This window comes from Narcine bancroftii, chromosome 5 (assembly GCF_036971445.1).
Source record: "Narcine bancroftii isolate sNarBan1 chromosome 5, sNarBan1.hap1, whole genome shotgun sequence".
Lineage (NCBI taxonomy): Eukaryota > Metazoa > Chordata > Chondrichthyes > Torpediniformes > Narcinidae > Narcine > Narcine bancroftii.
The window spans coordinates 30,083,012-30,104,366 of NC_091473.1; the positions used below are offsets into that span (position 1 = coordinate 30,083,012).

The window sequence follows — 21,355 nt, forward strand, 5'->3', positions numbered from 1 at the left end:
CCTCTATAGAATGTCATGAGGGTGGGAGATGAACTTACCCCGGCCTTCACAGGAAGTAGAGGCGCTGGTGGGCTTTCTTGGCTATGGAGCTGGTGTTGAAGGATCAGGTGAGATTCTCCACCAGGTGCACTCCAAGGAATTTAATAGTCTTGATGACCTCAACGGTCAAGCAAGCAATGGTTCCACCACCACCCCCCCCCCCCCAAAACCGGGCCCTCCTGAAGTCGACAACCATCTCTTGTTTTATTAACATTCAGATACAGGTTGTTGGCTCTCCACCAGTCTGTTAGTGACTGCACCTCATCTCTATATGCTGCCTCCCCATTCTTACTAATAAGGCCCACCATGGTCTTGTTGACAGTGAACTTGATGATGTGGTTTAAGCTGTGTTTAGTTGTACAGTCATGAGTCATCAGAATGAACAGCTGTGGACTCAGCTCAGCCCTCTGGATACCCATGCTTATAGTGATGGCCTCAAGCGGACTGCTTGAGGTCTCCCAAATAGGAAGTCAAGTATCTAATGGCAAAGGGAGGTGTTTAGACCCAGCAGGCTCACACTCTTTATCAGGTACTGTGGTATGATTGTGTTGAATGCCGAACTGAAGTCAATAAACAGCATCCAAACATACGAGTCCTTATTTTCCAGGTGGGTGAGAGTTAGATGGAGGGCGATAGCGATGGCATCATCTGTAGAGCAGTTGCATCTATATGAAAACTTCAGGGTGTCCAGTAATGGGTGCAGCAGGAGCTTGATGTGCCCCATGACAAGCCTTTCAAAGCACTTCATGATGGTGGACATGAGTGCAACAGGGAGGTAGTCATTGAGGTAGGACAGAGATGACTCCTTTGGCAGAGTGAAAATGGTGGTGGCTTTGAAACACATTGGGTGCTTCTCAGGGAGATATTAAAGATATCGACGACAATATCTGCTGGCTGAGCTGCACATCCCCTGAACATACTGTGGGGAATGGTCCAGCAGCCTAACTCTCTCTTCGCATTGGCCATTGCAAGGCACAGCACTTGATCAATTAGAGGAAAGGTGGTCTTTTTCACTGCCACATTGTTCTTCACATCAAAACATGTGTAGATGATGTTCAGTCCATTGGGAGGGAGGTAGATGGTGTAGTCTTGTGGTTGGTGATATCTTGCATGCCCTTCCACATACATCGCCTGGCCTTGATGTTCAGGAAGTGACTGTGAATGTGCTGGGCATGTGCAAGCTTTGGTTCCCTGATGGCCTTAGAGAGCTTGGCTCTTGCAATAGCTAGGGCTACTTTGTCATCTGCTCTGAAGACAGCATCTCAGTTCCTGAGCAGCACATGCACCTCCGCAGTCATCCATGGCTTCTGATTAGATCGAGTAATGATGGTCTTGGGCACAGTGACCTCGTCAGAACACTTACTAATGTAGCTGGTCACTGATGCCTTATACTCCTCCAGATTAATGAGTTGCTATTGGTTGCTGCTTCTTTGAACATGTGCCAGTCAGTGCACTCAAAGTGGTCATGAACTACATGAATTGCCCTCACTGGCCAGGTTTTAACCTGCTTCAGAACTGGTCTGGAGCATCTGATAAGCAATCTGTATGTTGGGATTGGTATCAGAGATGTGGTCTGAGTATCCAAGGTGGGGGCAGGGCTCCGCCCGATACACACTGGAAATGTTTGCCTATACAAGGTCCAGCATGTTTTCCCCTCTCGTAGCATAGTCCAAATTCCGATGGAATTTAGATAGCCCTGACTTGAGGTTCACCTGGTTGAAATCCCAAGCGATAATAGTCCAACCATCAGGGTGTGCGGTCTGTAGAGCCAAAGATTTTGAAAGGAATAGGTGGAGAATTACAAAGATGTTGGAAGCAAGATGATGAAGGAGAGAATGACTGCCTGTTAGTGACAAACTGTTCTTCCTAAATTCAGAGCAGTTAAATAAGGACATTCCTATCACAAAACAATAAGAGATATTGAAGCAGAACGAAATGATAACTAAAAACCATAAAGAGGTTAAGGAGCATCAAGAGGATAATACCACAGTCATGAAAGATAAAATTTGACCCCTTGATAAATGTAATTTTGCTACTATGGGTGGGCATAAGAAAGAACTATGGGAATAATGAACATAAATTTGGAAAATATTGAAGGATTTAAATAAATGGGCGCTAGTTAAAAGATGAGTTTTCTGAAAAGAAGTTCCTATGTCTTCTGTCCTGATGACTTGTAAAGAAAGTTGGGTGGGAATGGAAGCATGAGAGATTGTTATGTGTCTCATCAATTAAATAACTTCAGAGGATCAATGGGAAAAATAGAAGAAACTCTGGAGACATGGTTCAATTAACCTGCTCATAGATCAAATGTTTTGTTTTTGAAACTCTACTCATTGCATTTGTTTAAGGAAAAGAAGTGGATTTCAGGAGGTGAATTGTTGTGGGAAAAAAAATCTTTAAATTTTAAGGTGATGTTGGGATAGAAGATGTTTTTAGGAAAATGGGTTGGTCCCATTTTCAAAGTGCTTGATGTGATCTGAATATTTTAATTAAATTCCAATCTGGTTTTCTGCACATACCTCTTTTCCTTGTTAGACCTACATTTTGTACTGTTTTGTGTTTTGGAATTGAAATGTATTAGTTAATTTTCATCAGTTAAGGCATCTTTGCTGTCCTGCATTACATTTTGTCAATGAATTTTTAATTTATTCAAATTTATCCAAAATGTCACTGCCCTAGGCCAGTATTTTGTATTCATTTCAATAATTCAAGCTCAATGGCACATAAACTAAAGCAATGTTAAATGGGAATTATCTAATTTTTTTTAGAATGTCCAATCCTATTAAAATTTAAGACTGTGTTATGGAAAAACCTTGCTGCTATCTAAAAGTTTATTTCTGTTTACATCCGTGATGACTGACACAATGGCCACCAGCAAAGAGCATGACATTAATGTGATCCCCATCACAATGGAATCATACCTAGAACATCTCAGATTCAGAATTATTGACCTAACCTTCAAAGTGTATATCACTATATGTATCCCAAAAATAAAACTAAGCACTTGATAGAGCAGCCAACCTACTGAAAACATCTGCAGAATTATCTTGGAAAACAGCACATAAAGTTGAGAAACAGCGAGGTGGAGAAATCACAGAGGAAACCATGGACTGAAGGACGATATTCATGGCAGTTGGAAAAGAGAGGAATGTTGACAGCATGGGGACAGCATGTTCCTCTAAATCAGTGGTTTTCAAACTGCCCCCCCTAAACTCACATTCCACCTTAAGTAATCCTTATGCCTTAAGTGCTCTGTGATTAGTAAAGAATTGCTTAAGGTGGTATGTGAGTGGAAAAAAAAAGGTTTGAAAACCGCTGTTTTAATTGTATTTAATTTACTCATTATGTGCAGGGTTTCATAATTCCAAAGGAAATAGGTCAATGACAATTTTTCTCAAGGAAAATATTTCAGTTACGATTGGGTCTCAACCAGTTATTCTCAACCTTCCCTTCCCAATCACATACCACCTTAAGCAATCCCTTACTGATCATAGAACACTTCTGCCATAGGAATTGCTTAAGATGGAATGTGAGTTAGGGGGGAAATTTGAAAACCACTGTTCTAAATGCTCTTTCTCAACCATGGTCTGTGTCTTTGTTATATGAAATCTATGGTGCTGTGTGTAATGGAAGATTCTAACCTGTTTTTTTTTAATTTGCAGCTCTTGCTTTCACAGGGCTGAGAACCTGTTTTTATTTTTGCAGCTCTGGGTTCTGCAAGGCTGAGAACCTGCTTGTTTTTAGAATCAGCAGACATAAGCTAAATTCCACCGAGGGGCCAGAGATGCTGTTATCTGAAGAAAGGACATCTGTGTACCAAGAACATTTAATCTTCCTGCTTGTTTTGGTCACAGACTGTCAGAGGCCTAGCCTTGATGCAAAATAAACCATTGTATTCAAAGTGATAAGCTGAAAATTATGTTATTTGTTAGAAGCCTAGCATGCTAGCTTGCTTGCTTATCTTTCTTGCTGTGCTCGGAATAGGTGCTTGGGTAAGCAGTTTTTGGGTAATATAAACCATGGTCCCACTGCTGAAGTTTGAGACTCTCCGAGCGGTGGCAACATCACTCAGCAAGAAGAAGAACTTCTGGAGTCCAGCCAACGTCCTGGTCAGGGGAGATGGAGAAGCTGCTACCGGCACCCTGACAACCTACTACAAGTGTGCAGTCATTGCCTCACTTCGGCAGTTGAGACCAGTCCAAGCGTTGATAAGTATAGTTGGGAATATTGTAGTGTGAAATCAGCTTTTGAATTTGTAATAAACATTTGTATAATCTGAACTGCTCTCAGTGTGTGTGTCTATTTTTTTTCAGTAGCTCAAACACTGTGACCAATCTAAAACGAACAAAGTGAAAGGTACAAGTTTACCCAAGACACCGTGACAAAGACAAATATTACATATAATAAACAAGTATTGTGGAAAACTAGGTTTTGGTGTGGGAAGAGGTTTGATACAATCAGCAAACCCCTCTCCCCCAGCAGTGGTCTGGGGTTTTGTTATCAGTAGTCTGCCGTAAGTAAAGGAATTATTGTAGAGAAAGAAAAGTTGAAAGTCACTGCTCTAAATGGTGACCTCAGAAATATTCTTGATTAAACTGTTTCAGGATCCTAATGCAATGTTCTATCACAACATAAGACTCTTCAGATTTATTCCTCTTCTGCAAAATAATGTAATTTGCCAGATTTCACTGTTGAAGTCTTCTACTGTGTGACTGTTTTAATATATCAATGTGTGGTTATTGCAAGAATAAGTATTTAGAGCTCCACACAAATAAATAATCTCATTAATAAGTCATCTTTCTTTTCACTCTCCAAAGAGGCTGTCTGACCACTGAGTTTTTTTTCAGCATTTTCTGCTTTTATTTTAGATTTCCAGCATGTGTAATATCTTGCCTTTGAACATATCTCTTCCATAGATTTTAAGGATACATACATTACAGCTGCCTTTAAATTATTTAGATTTTTCCTTTAAAATTAGTCTGACAAATATAGATGGTATATATTTAACTGTAATTAGAGCTTTGACAGAGGGGAAATGTGTGAGAATAGGTGATGGATTAATCTTATTCTAGATTTTTGTTCCATTTTGTAGTTAGAAATTAGAAATGATTTATGGATCAGTTTACTTAGTTAATCCATGGTGGGAATGCTTCCTCCAATTCAAAAGTTACTTGGATTGTCAGCTGAAATGGTTACTTAAGTTACGAGCCCAAAGGACCCCAAAACCCAGCAGCAATAGACATTCACAAAGACAAGTGGCTTTCAAAACAAAAGTTATTTTTAATCAACCTCAAACATGAAAATAGAATCAAACATTCACTTAACTCTATACTTAACTAACCCAAATTAACCCTCTTCTAATTCTAAGCGCACGTGTATGCAATGTGTGTGTGTAAATTCAAGAAAAGTTATTTGGTTCACAGTTCAATCTCACTTCTCCGTCTTCCAAGTTCTCTGGTTGCAGGGAATCACCATACTGTGCACAGAATTTAACATGTATAAAGTTCACCAGGCTTGGTGCTTGAAAGGTAAATGTTTACCACTCAGGAAGGTTCTTGTAGGGTTTGCAGAGAGATATTTGTTGCTCCAGGATTTCCACAACTGAGGTACCACCACTAGTCACCACAGGGACTCACTGATAAAACTTGCCCCATCAGGGTCTTCTAGATGGTAACCTCTTTCTTCAAGCTACCACAGAGTTCCATTCCTTCCTCTATTTCAAGAGAAACATCAGACAGATAGCACATCCAGCCATCTACTGCTCTGGAACTTGCTTTCATCAGTTTCAAAGAGTTTTCCCTGGATTGCACTTTTCAGTTACTTGTCAGTGTCCCACACACTGACTGAGCCGAGCTGTTAACTCAACTCTCTTTTCCAACTGAAACTCCAAATGTGACTCATGTCTTGCAAAAACCCCCCATCTTCTCCAGCAAACAGGAGTTCCTTCTTCTGCTCCCATCTGTTGTTAGTAAACAATCCAGAATTGATCTTTCTGTGAGCACTTTGCAGAAAGGGTACTGATAGACAGCATGACTCCAGCAAGAGGATGGTCAAGCATTTTATGAGGTCAGTTCAATTAACACCTACTTGTGAAAGGTGCTTCCATTCTCCAACAGATCCTGCAATGTGAATTCTTCCGTCTTTCAAATAAGATCTGTGTATGTATGTTGACCTATTCTAATTCTTATAAATTCTCCCCAAATATTAATAGTGTTAACTTAAATATGAATTAATTATTGCTAGCAGATTCTTAGAGAACTAAGGTGGAACTAAAGGAGGGCATGTGAAATGAATGGTCACACAAAAGTTCATCTCCCACCCTCTATCCTCATGACATTCTATAGAGGTTTTACTGAGAGCATGGTATAAATGATAAATAAAAGTGTCTTGACTTGACTAGAGCTCAAAGGTCATCCATTTGGAGAAGGAAGGAATTGTTTACAAATTGGGGATAAAGTTGGTGCTTTGACTTGTGGTGATTTGTGCTTCCTGAATACAGGATTCAAAGAGCTTCAAGTTTTCAATCATTAAATAAATCTCTAATGTCATCTTGACAAACCTGCTTGCACAGGGACACGTCAGAACTGAGGTCTGGTCCAAAAACATGCAAAAACTTCAGACAAATTTGGGTACATCATTTCTTTCATTAAAAATATGTACATCAGTCAGGACTAAAGTTTCAATCTTCATGTTATTTTAGAAATACATAAATAGAGTTGGCTGTCAGTTGTCAACCATGATGCATTAGAGCACATTTTATTCAGTGTGGTTGTTTTAGTCATTGCCTATTCTAGCAAATGTATATGTTTGAAAACAGAAAATATTTTAATCTCTTTATTTAATTAATTTATATATTTGTTTTCAGGCTTGTGATGGAGATCAACAATGCAGAGGAGCCATGTGTTGTGCTGTTAGTTTGTGGCTAAGGAGTCTACGAATATGCACGCCAATGGGAAATGAAGGAGATGAATGCCATCCTCTGAGTCACAAAGTTAGTATATTTATGCATATTATACCAAATTGGATAGAAACATATTTGAGCAATGATGCATGAAAATGATTGGGTACCAGTGATGTTGAGAATTTTCATTAAATTATTTGTATTTTGTCTCTACTTGAACAGCAATTAGTGCACATTTCCTGAACTGATTTTGAATATCTGTAAAATTAGAAATTGACTCCCCCCGCTTAAAAAAAAAACCTTGAGATCAAATGCTTATACTGTACTTGCAATAAGGACATTTTTGAACACGTTTCATACATGTATTTCCAGGAATGGTGTATCTCTTGCATTAGTCTTGTATATTTATATTTTAAAAAATAACGTGATTTAACATGTGAAACACAATTGGGACATGCACTTCAAAGAACCCCTCACTGAGGCTCAGTCTTCGACATGAATGCCATTGTCTCTGACCCAAAATGCACCAGCAGGTCTAGTTTTACCTCTTCCCCCATCCAATGAGATCAAAAAGGCCACATGCTGCTTGAAAAAAAAACCAAGCAGATGGAATTCCTGCATATTGTTGTAAAATCTCACAAACAGAAATATTTGTCATAAATTCACAATGTTGAATAGGAAGTGGAGAATGTGTCAGAGGACCTCAGTTGCCATAATCATGACCATCTTCGAGAATTATAAGTGCAAAAGTGCAGTAGGTTTCCCTGTAATCTTCCCCAAGGTAACTCATCACAAGGACCATTCTCCATTGGCCTTTGAATACTCCCAACAGTTGCTTGTAGATTTTGTTCAATGGACGTCATCTTCATCGCACAATCCACGAAAAATTCAGGGGACAGCATCAGCAAAGGGACACTTCAGTGTTGACTTCACAAAAGTCTTTAACTTTGTCAATTAAGAGGAATCATGAAAACCCTTTCTCAGAAAGTTACCTAATTCTATGTCTGCAACACAACGTCCTGCAAGCCATGATCCAAACGAGGACCAATCTTAGTGCATTTCTGCATCAAGCAAGGCTGGGTAATTGCTTATGAATCTTGCTCGACCCACACTGCCAATACGGCCCCACTGAAGTGGAAGGAATCCACAGGGCGTTAGTCACTTCTACTCTGTTACCAATTTCATTTCAACCCTATCATTAAGATGCACTGCAAAGGGGTTATTTGTTGAGATACAAGAAAGAATGTCTTCGTTAAATATGCATGAGAATGATTGCCAATAAATCTGTTCTTGGCAACAAAGATCCATGACAAATAAAACATGAAATACATTCCATATCTCGTGCCACCTCTCAGCATAGGGAATACTTAAAGTGGTATGTGAGTGTCAAGAAAAAGGTTGAGAACCACTGCTTTATGCAGAGCTGAGTCAGGAGCCAGCTTCCAGAGCTGAAGGAGGTGGGACAAGTGGTGCAGTAGTGCCACCTGCCACCGTGACCTCAAACATGCGCACCAAGAAGAGAAAGTGGCCTATACTCGAAAATGGTGATTGAAGAGCAGGTAAGAGAGCTGGTAGAGATCTGTGTAAGCAGTCTTAGGACTCAGGCAGATTTCCTGCACAACATAATAGCACCTATTAACCATATGTTTTTTTTTAAATTCACACTTCTGGGTCATGGGTTGACAGCATCATCGCGACATCATCCACCCTCCCCTTTGGGGTCGCACTCAGCAGAATTCCTTTTATAGAGGAGATAGAGTGACTTCAGGGAATATGTGTCATTACAATCACTTTTTTTTTAACTCTAAATGGGCCTATTGTCAGGCACTTCATGAGTCCTGGCCTAAACAAAGGATCTGCACTGAGAACTTACTGGCCTTCAGATTCAGAGATATTAACCTGACTATCTTGTGGAAGAGGTTGAAAGATGGAGGGAGGTATTTTACCTCAAGTGTGCAAAGAGGCCTCCTTGTGCCAAGCTGGTGACTATATGAATATTTCCTGGTGTACCTAACAAAATAAGAGAAAGAGAAGCAAAAGAGAGTCCCTTCAAAGACACTGGATGTTTGTGGATTCACTTCCAGCATTCCCGCAGCCACTGCAGCCACAGACTCCTGTTCAAACTATTGGCAACCCGAGCACCAGGTCCAACCTCTGAAAAGATTTCATATTTACTAATTGTCAGAGTACATACACGACATCGCATGAAACCCTGAGATTCTTTTATCTTCAGGAGTGGCAAAATTACCACTTATTGGTTGTGCAAAAAACAAACTGTACACAGTGTATACATGTAAACAAATAAAGAATTGTGAACAGCTAATGAATGATTGCACAAACTGATTGTGCAATCCAAAGAGAAGTTTAAAAATCAATAAAGTGCACAAGTAAGAGACCTTAAATGAGTCCCTGATTGAGTTTGTTGTTGAGGAGACTGAAGGTGGAGAGGTAACCGCTGCTCCTGACCTGATGGTGCAGAGTCTTGGTGAAAGAGGCATCTACATCTCTTTCTTGATGGCAGCAGCGAGAACAAAGCTTGTGCTGGATTGTGTGGATCCCTGCTGCTCTTTGACGGCAGCATTCCCTGTATGTCAGTTTTTCTCAAAAATTTTCTTTCCACTCACATTCCACTTTAAACAATCCGTATGCCATAAATGTGTTACGAGCCCAGAGGACCCCAAAATCCAGCAGCAATAGATATTCACCAAGACAAATGGTTACTCAAACAAGGGCTACTTTAACTTATCTTTAAACATGAAAATAGAATCCAACTTTAACTTATCTCTATTGACTTAACCTAACTTAACCCCCTTCTAATTCTAAACGCACATGTGTGTAAGTTCAGAAAATTTATTTGGTTCACAGTCCAATCTCATTTCTCATTCCTCCAAGTTCACTGGTTCCAGGCAATTCTTATACTGTGCACAGAATTTAACATTTATAAAGTTTTCAGCAGGCTTTGGTGCTTGAAAGGTAATGGTTACCACTCAGAAAGGTTCTTTTCGATTTTCAGAGAGAGATTTGATGTTCCAGGACATCCACTCCAGTGTCTTGCTGATGAAACATGCCCATTCAGGGTTCTCCAGATGATAACTTCTTACTTTCAGGTCACCACAGAGTTCCTTTTTGTTTCACTTATTCCAAGTGAAATATTAGACAGCCAGTCCTCTCCTCTTGCATGAACCACAAGGGCTCTGACCAGGCTGTCTTCCAAACAGCTTGCCAGTTTGTTCTGTTCCAATCCTAGCTACTTCTGCTGGCTGCAACACTGTACAAGTGATCTCTGTGTATGTGTTTCTCTCTCTCTCTCTCTCTCTCTCTGACTCTCTGAGAGAAAGCCTGTTTGACTCTCTCTGCTTGCAAAACCATTTGACCCTCTCAGAATAGCAAGTTCTCTTCCAGACATAACAGCTCCAACATGCTCTTTCATCTGTGGCCTTTTGTAAACAACAATCCATTAGTGAAATCTCTTGAGCACTCTTCAAAGCTCCTGCAAAAGCTCTGGAGCTGATATGTCTAGCATGGGGCAGAGCTCAAATAAGATCTGTTTTAAACTGTTTGTATGTGACCTACTCTAACAAGCCTTTCCCAATTTATCTCCCAAAAACATATCTATATATATATATATATATATATATCTATATACTCTGTCACAAGTGCTCTGTGATTAGTAAGGAATTGGTTTAAGGTGGTATATGAGTAGGAAGGGAAGGTTGAGAATCACTGCTGTAGACCTAATTGTTACTGAAATATTTTGCTTTGACAAAAATTGTCATTGGCCCATTTCCTTTGGAGTTATGGAACTGAGTCAATTAGGTAAGATTAAAACAGTGGTTTTCAATTTTTTTTTAATTTCCACCACATACAACCTTAAGCAATCCCTTACTATTCACTGAGCACCTATGGCAAAGGGAATACTTAAAGTGGTATGTGAATGGAAAGAAAAAGGTTGAGAACCACTGCTGTAGATGTTTTCGATAGTGGGGAAGGCTTTGCCAGTAATGTCCTGGGCTGCGTCCACTATCTTTTGGAGGGCTACATGCTCAGGAGTATTGGTGTCCCCATACCAGACTGTAATGCAGTCAGTCCGCACATTTTCCACCACATATCTGTTGAAATTTTCCAGGGTTTTTTGGTGTCATACCAAGCCTCTGCAAACTCCTGAGTATGCTGGGTCCAGGAAAGATCCTCCAAGATGGTGACTCCCAAGAACTTAAATTTGCTCACCCTCTCCACCTCTGATCTCCCAATGATCACTGGGATATATACCTCTGGCTTTCCCTTCCTGAAGTCCGCAATCAGCTCCTTAGTTTTGGTGACACTGAGTGCAAGGTTGTTGTTGGTGCACCATTCAGCCAAGTTTTCAATCTCCCTTCTGCATGCTGACTCATCAGATTTTTTTATACCACCCAATATAGTGGTATCATCAGTAAATTTGTAGAAGGTGTTATTGTCGTACTGAGCCACAGTCGTAGGTGTAAAGTGAGTAGAGCAGCGGGCTAAGAATGCAGCCTTGCAGAAGTTCGGTACAGATGAGGATTATGAAGGAGATGTTTTTACCAATCCTCACTGATTATGGTCTGGAGGTGAGGAAATCCATGATCCAATTACACAGATCTGTACCAGCAGCAGTGCCGCTACTTTCTCTGTGCAAGTAAAACAACTTTCTATCATGGCATATTTAGTTCCACTTAAACAGCAGTGGAAGCTCAGAGGAGTAGAAAGAAGTCAGAAAGGAGAGAAAATAATTTGAAAAGAAAAAATATAAAATTGCTAATCATTGTGGAGTGAAATCATTAATTTGAGGGCAGAGATTAGAGTGACGTGTGTGGAAAATTGCTGGGAGCTGTTTTGTAATTCACACCAGGTTAAATGAATCATGCAGTCATTGTGTGGGTGGCAAGTTCAAATAATTGTAACAGCTCCAGAATAAATATAGGATTATTTTCATCATTCCAAATAAATGTTTATGAAATTCCATTATACCTACAATTCACATTGATGGATGTTTTCCCAATTCATCCGTTGTCTGTTCAATAAGTTTAATTAAGGTTCTATTTCACTCAGATGTAGCTGCTTGAATAAGAGTTTTATTCATTCATCTTACTTAAGGCACCTGAATCTTTAAAAGTTCCATTTATAATATGAATAGGAGAACCTGAGACTTAGTGTTTTCGCAAGCTTGTGTAACATTTTGGACCATTGTCTATCAAATGACACATGTAACTCCCAGGATTTGCAAGACTAGGTTTAATTGAGAAACACGGAAACTGCAGATGCTGGAATCCTGAGCAAACAATGAGAAGTTGGGAGGCCTCATGGCAGCATTCATGGGTAGAATTGGCCAGTTAATGTTTCGGGTTGGGACCCTTTATCAAGACTTCGGTAAAAAGGGGTGAATGTTAAGGGGAGAAAAAAGAAAGAAGAATCTTGGGGGTGTGGGGCTAAAAGATGATAGGTGGGAAAAGTGGAGAGATCACTGGCTAAATTTGATTGACTGGATTTAACAAGCTTCTGCAAAGACTTGATGCACCATCATGTGAGGCAGAGCTAGTAAACATAATGGTGACAATTACAATCCAATTAAGAGCTCCTGAGGCCATTTTTCCCAAAATGTTACTCATCTATTTTCCATGCAACTGCTGCTCGGGATAGTAACCCTTTGAAAACATTATCCTTTCCACGCGAGTGGAGCACTTCTTTAGGATTTAAAGTTTTTATAGGTAAGAGATGGCACATCAAAAGAACATTAGGGTCATTTTGGTGGGATTAACATTTAAATTTATTTGGAGTGGTCAGCTGCTTGTGGCCACATTTTGTCAAAGAATGGAAGACCTGTTTTATCCTGGCAGTAGCCTGGTCAGTAATTCAGTCTGTTCGGGGACTTATCATTAAATAGCTGGAAGTATGTATCTCACAGATGCCTGTAATGCAGTTCTTTGTTTTGGAAGTTAAACTTTGTCAACAGTTAGACCAAATGAAATAGTAAATTTTGATCTCCCTACCCTTGTAATAATGCTCACTATAATATGTCTTTTTAGATCTCTTTATATTCTTTTTTTTCTTCTTCTTCTTTGGCTTGGCTTCGCGGACAAAGATTTATGGAGGGGTATGTCCACGTCTGCTGCAGGCTCGTTGGTGACTGACAAGTCCGATGCAGGACAGACAGGCACGGTTGCAGCAGTTGCAAGGGAAATTTTATATGAAATTTAGACATTCAACATGGTAACAGGTCCTTCCGGCCCACAACCCCATGCCACCCAAATACACCAATTGACCTACAATCCCTGTACATTTATGGAGAGTGGGAGTAAACTGAAACACCTAGAAGAAACCATCGCAGACACAAACTCCTTGCAGACAGCTCCAGATTCGAACCTGGGTCACTGGCACTGTAATAACATTGCACTAACCACTATGCTAACTTTGCCGCCCTATATGGATGATAGTTAAAATAAAACATGACACATTTTGATGTGGAAAGACGTCTGTAGGATAATGACAATGGTTCTAACAATGATTATCATGACTTTACAACCTTTGAGGATGACCATCTAAACCAGGGGTGTCAAACTCAAATTCACGGAGGGCCAAAATTAAAAACTTGGACTAAGTCGAGGGCCGAACTAAATATTTATTGAAAATTTTCAACAACATCTGCATGTTTTCTCTTCTTTCAACATATGTAACGTTAAACTTTTTTCTTATTAAAATAAATGTTTAATAATAGTTTTGGATAAACTCTTTCCAGAAGCATTAACAAATGAGAAAGAAAATATTCAATAAATAATATTTCTCTATAGAGGATTTGTCAAATGTTGCTAGTGTGCTGTCGAATAGTAAAATCTGAGGGCTATTGAGAATGTGGGAGAATAACATGATTCCTGAAACAATCAAATGGCTGACTGATTGTGGGCATGAACTCTAGCAGGGTTATTTGCCATGCCCTTTTTCCATTGGTACAGATATCCTTTGATTTACACACTTTTCAAGTTTTATGCCTAATGAGCTTGTATCCAGGTGCAGGACCATTTTTAACCAGGAATATATTTATCACTGTGACATGAAACTATTGGAAGATCGTTTTATCCTGAGATTAAAGTTCATAATACTTACTCAGTAGGGAGGGCGGGGTTTGCGGGCGATCGGGTTGGACAACGACAGTGCGGGGGCATCGGCTCTCGCTGCAGGGCGGCATCTCGGCGGATCAGCGGCCCCGTCACCGTGAGTCGCGGATCGGCCTGCGGCAGGGAGGGGTAGTGGGCAACGGTCCTGGTGAGGTCAGGCCCGAGGCCTACGGTTCCGGGCGCTGGGAAGCGGCCTTGGCTTCCCCTGACACCAGCCAGGCCCCAAAACCAGAGTCCACGGTGAGACTCTGCAACGTAAACAGAGGAGGTGGGGGCGATTAGCAGGCTGACGCCAATGCATTCTGGGATTTGTTGTATTACTGTGCATGCGCTATACTGGCGCGGTGGCCAGCGGGCCACCTCTAATACATTTTTGAAATGATCTTGCGGGCCAAATATAATTATATTGCGGGCCAAATTTGGCCCGCGGGCCAGAGTTTGACATGTGTGATCTAAACAAAGGGAACAGAGCTTTGAGTAAATAGGCTTTATCAGCAGTCCGCTGGTTGTTTCATGTGGGATACCAAACCAAATCTTCTTATGCTTTTAATTGTGTTAACCAATTTCGACTACAGTGTCGCTCAAGGCAATAAAGAATTTGGTTTCACCATATTCCTTTGTTTTTCAGATTGAGTGACCTAGATTTTATATCTACAGGAATATCTTTAATAATGTGCACTATACAGGGAATAAAGCAAGCTGCAGAATATTAAGTATCTCAACTAAACTGAGCTGTTATCAATTAGTTTCAGCATGTGGTGATACCTTCAGCATCCCTCGATGCATGATTTAAAAGATTTTTCTTAGAAATGGGGATGAAAGCTCTTGGTCAATAATTAAACACATTACCTTGCAGCAGAAACAACTTTCCAATGAAGTTCCTCAACTGCAACATTTGCATTGATTAAATATCAGCTTCTTATAGCTCTGGGTCCAAGCCTTAAATCTTTTGTTTTATTCAACAGCAGGAGGAAAAGAAATACGAAATTCATCAAATCAAACCTTCTGCTAATAATTTGTGAGGTGACACAAATTGCCCTATAAGGTAGTGCCCCTCTGCTCCCTCTCCAAATTGCAACTTTGGGATCAAAATCCTCAATTAACCTAAGTGCGTTAATTATAATTCAGACAACACCATAATTTCATGCGACCCATTTATTATAATCATTCATACATGTGCTGTTGAATAGTTGAATGCAGGAGCAGAGTTCAGATATTACTACTTTTTCCCCCCCAGCAGTTAAAGCTGGCCTACAATGCTTAAAGCTATACTGTATCCATTGAAGCTGTTTTTGGCTGGTACAACTACTAGCAATATGTAGGAAGTGATATGTGAACACTAAGACAGTATTTGAGGGAGCAGACTTAACAGTGTGTTTATCAGCTACACTGGTCAGTGCTATTAGTGTCTCTTCACAAGCCTTATCTCCCACCTCCACTATTCAATCAACCACACCCACATCACTTTCACAATCATCTTTATTAACCATGACTCATGCCTAACATTCACATCCTCCATCACACCCTCTTGCAACACATCTCTTGGCTTGAGGACATTTAGATACTTTAACCATGAGAGTCAAAATACCTAAGCAGATTTTTTGACATTCATGAACAACATCCTCCATTTATATAATGCATCAAACAAACGGAAACGTGCTTGCTTAACAGGTGGTGCACAACATGAGTCAGCACAAAATCTCTGTAGGGAGCAGGCATGCCTCCACGTTCAAGTCCCATGGAAGAGGTGCTGCCAACATTGTTGGAAGTGAAATTCCAGAGATTAGGGCAGAAAAGATCTCAAACTATCAAAAATGACTATATCCATATACCTATCTGTTCATCTTGGAATCCACTTTCTCATAACATGCTATCTTGAGCCCAAAAACTACAGCTGATGAAAACAGGTACTTCTTACTTTCCCCTCTTCTCCACAAATTCTATTTGTCCTTTTCTCCTTTCTGATCCACAAAAACAGCATACTTGTGAGGATGCACGGTTCTTGATGTCGTACTTGAAGCCAAAGGCTCAGATACTGAAGCTGCAAGTAGTTCAAGAGATAAGAAAATAAATAAGCACACCATGAGTTGTTAGGCATGAATTGGCAGAAGCCAGGCGAAGGAGTAGGATTGGGATAGTAGTGCCACTCCACTGACCCTCATGACACCTGCTCAGCCAAGTACTGCTAGTCTCCTTGACCAGACCAGTCAGTGAAAACAAGAGCAGCAACTCACCATCAGACTCCTTTCAAATTCTGACAATATTGATTTTGTACAGGCTGAACAAGGGTGGTTCAAATGCAGATGGCAAACCACTCTACAGCAAGTTAATTCTGATGAATACTCAGGTTAATTGGCAATGACCTGCCTGTATCACTGGACTAAAATCACTTATGGTTGCAGCTGCATAGAAAGTTAACAAGCAGCACCTGCAAGGTGGTGTGTAACACAGTCAGTGGCAGTGGGCACCATGAAGAGCCTGAAATCCTCTCATATTCTATATGGGAGTCTGAAATATATTCCACCTTCTTTTTCGCAGCATTGGGAAGTAAGTGATAATGTAAGTGTACCCAGCTGCAGCACACCTGAAATTTCATTGCTATGGTTATCTTCATGGATACTGACAATGTGGGTCTATTGTTTCTCTAAGAATGCAACTCAGGATGTGAGAGTAGAAAGTCACATCTTGAGTTGCAATGATTCAATCAGAAGAATGTATATGATCTGCCGATGTGAGATACAGTAAAATCCTTGTTATCTGATATTCAGGCAATCGGCAGCCTCAAGCAACCAGCAAAAAAAAAATCATGTAAAAATTTTACTGGTTGGTAAAAAAATTCAAAAATTGATTCCCCCTGGTGATTAGTTTGGCAATCATGCAACACGCAATCTCATGCAATTGAAAAATTCACTTATCTGGTATCTACCAACATCCATAGATGTCGGATACTGAGGGTTGTTCTGTACCTACATTTATGCTGTCCAGCAATTGTCATTGGTTCCTGCTCGGCACTTACTGTGTAAAACAACTTTATATATATCTGAGATTGAGTCTTCAGACTATACAGAATAAAACAACTTTAATTATTCCTGAACTGGTACAGTTCTTGCAGAAATAATTTGAGTAGTATATTGAAGAGAAAAGCCATATCATATCCAAAGATTGACATGTGCTTCCAGTTCACACCTATGAAGATAATTGATGACTTCTGATGATGAAGATGTTGCTTCCACATGATTAAGTGTGATTGCATCAAATTTGTTGATAATTTAGATTTCAGTTTTATTGTCAGAGTACTTAAATGACATCATATATAAATCTGAGATTCTTTTTCCTCCAGGTAATTGGTAAGACTAAAACAACATTTCAATTAATTTAAGAGTAGTCTTCTTGATCTCAATTAATTGTAAGAATATACATATGGTTGCATCATGGCTATGTACTTACGCCTGAAGATAAAATGTGAAACCGAATGAATGTGGGTTATCTATTCCAACCCAGAGGTTAAAGCTAACCAGAGTGGTGCAAACCATCATCTGCTGGAACCTGAAAGTCATCATGGGTACATGAGGCAGCACCAAAGTAGTCATTGATCTAATGGAGGAAGAGTTGAGGGGCCTTGCCTGAGTTGGCTTGTAGCATGGATTGCTCCACATAGCCAACAAAAAGGCAGGCATAGTTGGGGCCCATGTGGGTAGCCATGGCCACCCCTTTAACCTGGAGAAAGTGGGATGAGTCAAAAGAGAAATTACTGAGAGTGAGGATAAGTTCAGCCAGCTGGAGGAGGGTGGTGGTGCAGGGGAACTGATTAGTTCTATTGTCCAGAAAGAAATGAAGGGCTTTGAGGCCTTCAGTCTGGGGGATGGAGGTGTATAGGGATTGGATATCCATGGTAAACATGAGGCAATCAAGTTCAGGGTACTGAAAATTGTTAAAGTGATGGAAGGCTTTTGAAGTATCCCAGATGTAGGTAGGAAGGAACAGGATCAGGGGATACAAAACAGAGCCAAGGTAAGCGGAGACCAATTCGGTGGGGCAGAAGCCATGGACGTGATGAGTCTGCTAGGACAATTGGGTTTGTAGATCTTTGGTAGGAGGTAGAAGCGGGTGATACAGGGAGGTGACTGGGAGTGAAGAATTCAAAGATGGTACATAATACAGTGGTTTGATGAGTTTTGGTGGGGTCCTGCTGGAGGAGTAAGTAAGAGGAGGTGTCTGACATTTGTTGTCTGGCTTCAGCTGATAAGAGGTCCGTGCACCAGACCACAACATTTGTGTCTTTAGGTTTGATGGTGAGGTTCCGATGGTGTGGAGAGAGTGGAGGCCCAGGTGTTTTGAGAGAGTGAGATTGGAATGAGTGAGGGGAGTAGTGAAGTCGATACTGTTGATATAATGCCGGTTCTTTTACTCTCCTGTAATCAGGGAAATATTGAAATGTGTTTTCTGATGATGCTCCACTCTTCTACTCATGAGATTTAATACTAATTCTTCCATTTGTGGACAACTGGCAACTATCCTCAAATCTCTCCCTGATTTTCCACTCTCCGCTGTTCCTTTTACCTTTTGAATGCAAATATTCTGAGCACCAGATCCAAGGTGTCAACTGATATCCCTAATCAGGAAATATTAATTCATCCATCAACATGACCAACAGATCTTGTGAATGAGTGATAAAAGTCAGCATAAATAAAGGGAATGCAAGGATCAGCAATGTGCACATGTCAGTGAAACTTCACAGGAGTTCTTTGAGAATAGTTTGAAGAGTGTGCTCGTACAACACACAGAAACAGGATATTTTTAGTTGATTATTCATCCTCATTGCAAAGTGACTGTGGAATCTTAAAAGATTGAGAGACAAAGTCAAAGGTCACTCAAGATACCAAAATATCAAAAACAGTTTCACTTTATCAAATGGAGACCATACTTTATCTCAAACTCAAATTCACGGAGGGCCAAAATTAAAAACTTGGACTAAGTCGAGGGCCGAACTAAATATTTATTGAAAATTTTCAACAACATCTGCATGTTTTCTCTTCTTTCAACATATGTAATGTTAAACTTTAGGATATAACTTTAGGAGGATAATGTTACAGGTCAGGAGTAGGTAGCTCAAGTTCACCCTTTGCTTGACCTGAGAGAAACATATTTGGGTCCTGTGGAGATGTAGTCAGCATTGATCAGCTGTGTCCATTTTGGCCTGCATCAGGACTCAGCATTTCCTGCTCACTCCTCAGACTCTAGGCCTCTATTCACCCTCGACCCACCATCCCTCTATCTGACCAGTCCTTTACCCAACCTCTACTCACCCCTCACTCCACTCGCTCTGCCTCTACCCACCCCATCCTATACACGCCCCTCTACTGCCTCTCCCCTCAACCTGTTCCTCCCTCTACCCGTCTCTCACCCTCTAATCACCCCTCCCCTACTCGCCCTGCCCCTCCCCTTTTACCTCTTCCCTATCCACCCCTCCTTCTACTCATCCCTCCCTCTAACTGCCCCTCGCACCACCATAACTTCCCCTGCCCATTACTCCTCACCTGCACCCTCTGCCCATCCCTGCTTACCCGCCCACTCAGGCCCAGCGCGCTGCCGATCAGCCTTTGTGGACAGCCACCATCTCTCTCTTCACGTGCAGGGCCGAACCAGCCGTCCCTGGGGTCCGCGCAGGTGCAAGCGCTGAAGGCCGTGGTGACCGGGAGAAGTGTGCTCGCGCTGTGGAAGGGCCGTCTGGTGCCAGTCACGTGGGGCTCGCGCAGCCCCGGGGCCATGCGCAGCCTGCCATGCCCGTCGCGCCGACAGGAAATCACAGGCGCTCGCCCATCCGCCACACCGCTCGACAGGTTGTGTGGGGAGCCTTCCAACTTGCTTGCCGGCTGATGACATCGACAGACTTCTCATTACAATTTCTCGTGTTACAATGGGGAAGGATGTGCAATGAAGGGGGAGGATGGTGGGGGTGACATTACCAAAAAACAGCATCGGCTCTCGCTGCAGGGCGGGCCACCTCTAATACATTTTTGAAATGAACTTGCGGGCCAAATATAATTATATCACGGGCCAAATTTGGCCCGCGGGCCAGAGTTTGACATGTGTGCTTTATCTGATCTTGCAGTGAATCAGTTAATTAGCAAAATCTTAGCAGTGTGGGTGTGGGTGTGGGTGTGCGCACTTCTTGCTTTCAGAAAGTAAGGCATTTTGCTTGCAGAGCATAGTGAATAAAATCATATATGAAGGCTATGAGTTTGAACTAATACATTGCCTTATTTTCCAACATCAAAATCAACATCAATTCTTAGTTGAAGGAAATCATGGCTGGAGATTTTCTAAATGAGATTCCATAACATTTAATTTAAGGTTAATTACTGACTGAAAAATTATTAATTGCCTATGACAACTGTAATTATTTATTCTTTATTTTCTCACCTAGGTACCATACTTTGGGAGACGAATGCACCATACCTGCCCTTGTCTGCCAGATCTAATCTGCGTGAGGGTTGCAGAAAGACATTACAAATGTTTACCACAGTTCAAAATTGAAGTATTCTCTTAGGAAAATAATCTTTGTCAACCACAGTTACATAAATCAGCAACATACAAGGAATACATATTGTTAATTCATTTATTAACAGGATGTACAGTCATTGAGTCACACAACAGAGAAATGGGCCCATTGCACAACCACATCCTCACCAACCTTTTTGGTCTAATTGCACTAATGCCATTAGGACTATAATCTTCTATAGCCCCTTTTACACTGGAACTTTAAACCAGTAATTAACCGCCAATCTACCAGTTCACCTGCCAGTGTGAATGCTCCCAAACTGGTGTGGGGGTGGGGGCGGGGAGGGACTTCATTGCTCCAGGGATGAATCACCTAGGAAGGGTGTATCATTGCCCACGCGTTTCGAATCATACAATGTCACTCAATGTGTATGCTTGGTCCAATTAGTGACGCGTTGATGATGTTCGTGCGTACGTGCAGGAATGTGAAGGAGACAAAAAAGATTTTCTAAGTAACAAATCTGATTTCAAAAAAAAGCATAAACTTTGTATTCAGTTTCTAAATTCACAATCCTGATCAACATATCATGATCTTGCATTTAAAAAAATTATTCATTCTTAATTAAAACATAATTAAGCATTATGAACAGCACAGTATGAGCCTTTATGTTTTGCCGACCTATATAAACCTACTCCAATATCAGAAAATTGTAGTGTTAAAAGCCCAGAGGACCCCAAACCCCAGCAGCAATAGATATTCACCAAGACAAATGGTTACTTCAACAAA

At 40.9% G+C, this 21,355-nt stretch overlaps 2 protein-coding genes across 14 annotated transcripts in view; one reads left to right on the forward strand and one right to left on the reverse strand.

The window, feature by feature from the left end:
* Positions 1-21,355, reverse strand: part of gpr27 (G protein-coupled receptor 27) — a 200,177-nt gene that overhangs the window by 104,827 nt on the left and 73,995 nt on the right. The gene's annotated exons all lie outside the window — the stretch shown is intronic.
* Positions 4,059-20,617, forward strand: LOC138765286 (toxin MIT1-like). The gene is made up of 3 exons (XM_069942332.1): positions 4,059-4,148; positions 6,905-7,030; positions 20,495-20,617. Exons 1-3 carry the CDS (start codon positions 4,059-4,061, stop codon positions 20,615-20,617), a joined length of 339 nt encoding a protein of 112 aa, XP_069798433.1.

What these genes read in the sequence shown, in the direction of transcription:
- LOC138765286 (XM_069942332.1), top strand. Translation starts at nt 4,059, where the DNA reads ATGGTCCCACTGCTGAAGTTTGAGACTCTCCGAGCGGTGGCAACATCA. An exon ending in GGAGTCCAGCCAACGTCCTG is followed by an intron (nt 4,149 to 6,904) that starts GTCAGGGGAGAT and finishes ATTTGTTTTCAG; the next exon opens with GCTTGTGATGGAGATCAACA. An exon ending in GCCATCCTCTGAGTCACAAA is followed by an intron (nt 7,031 to 20,494) that starts GTTAGTATATTT and finishes TTTCTCACCTAG; the next exon opens with GTACCATACTTTGGGAGACG.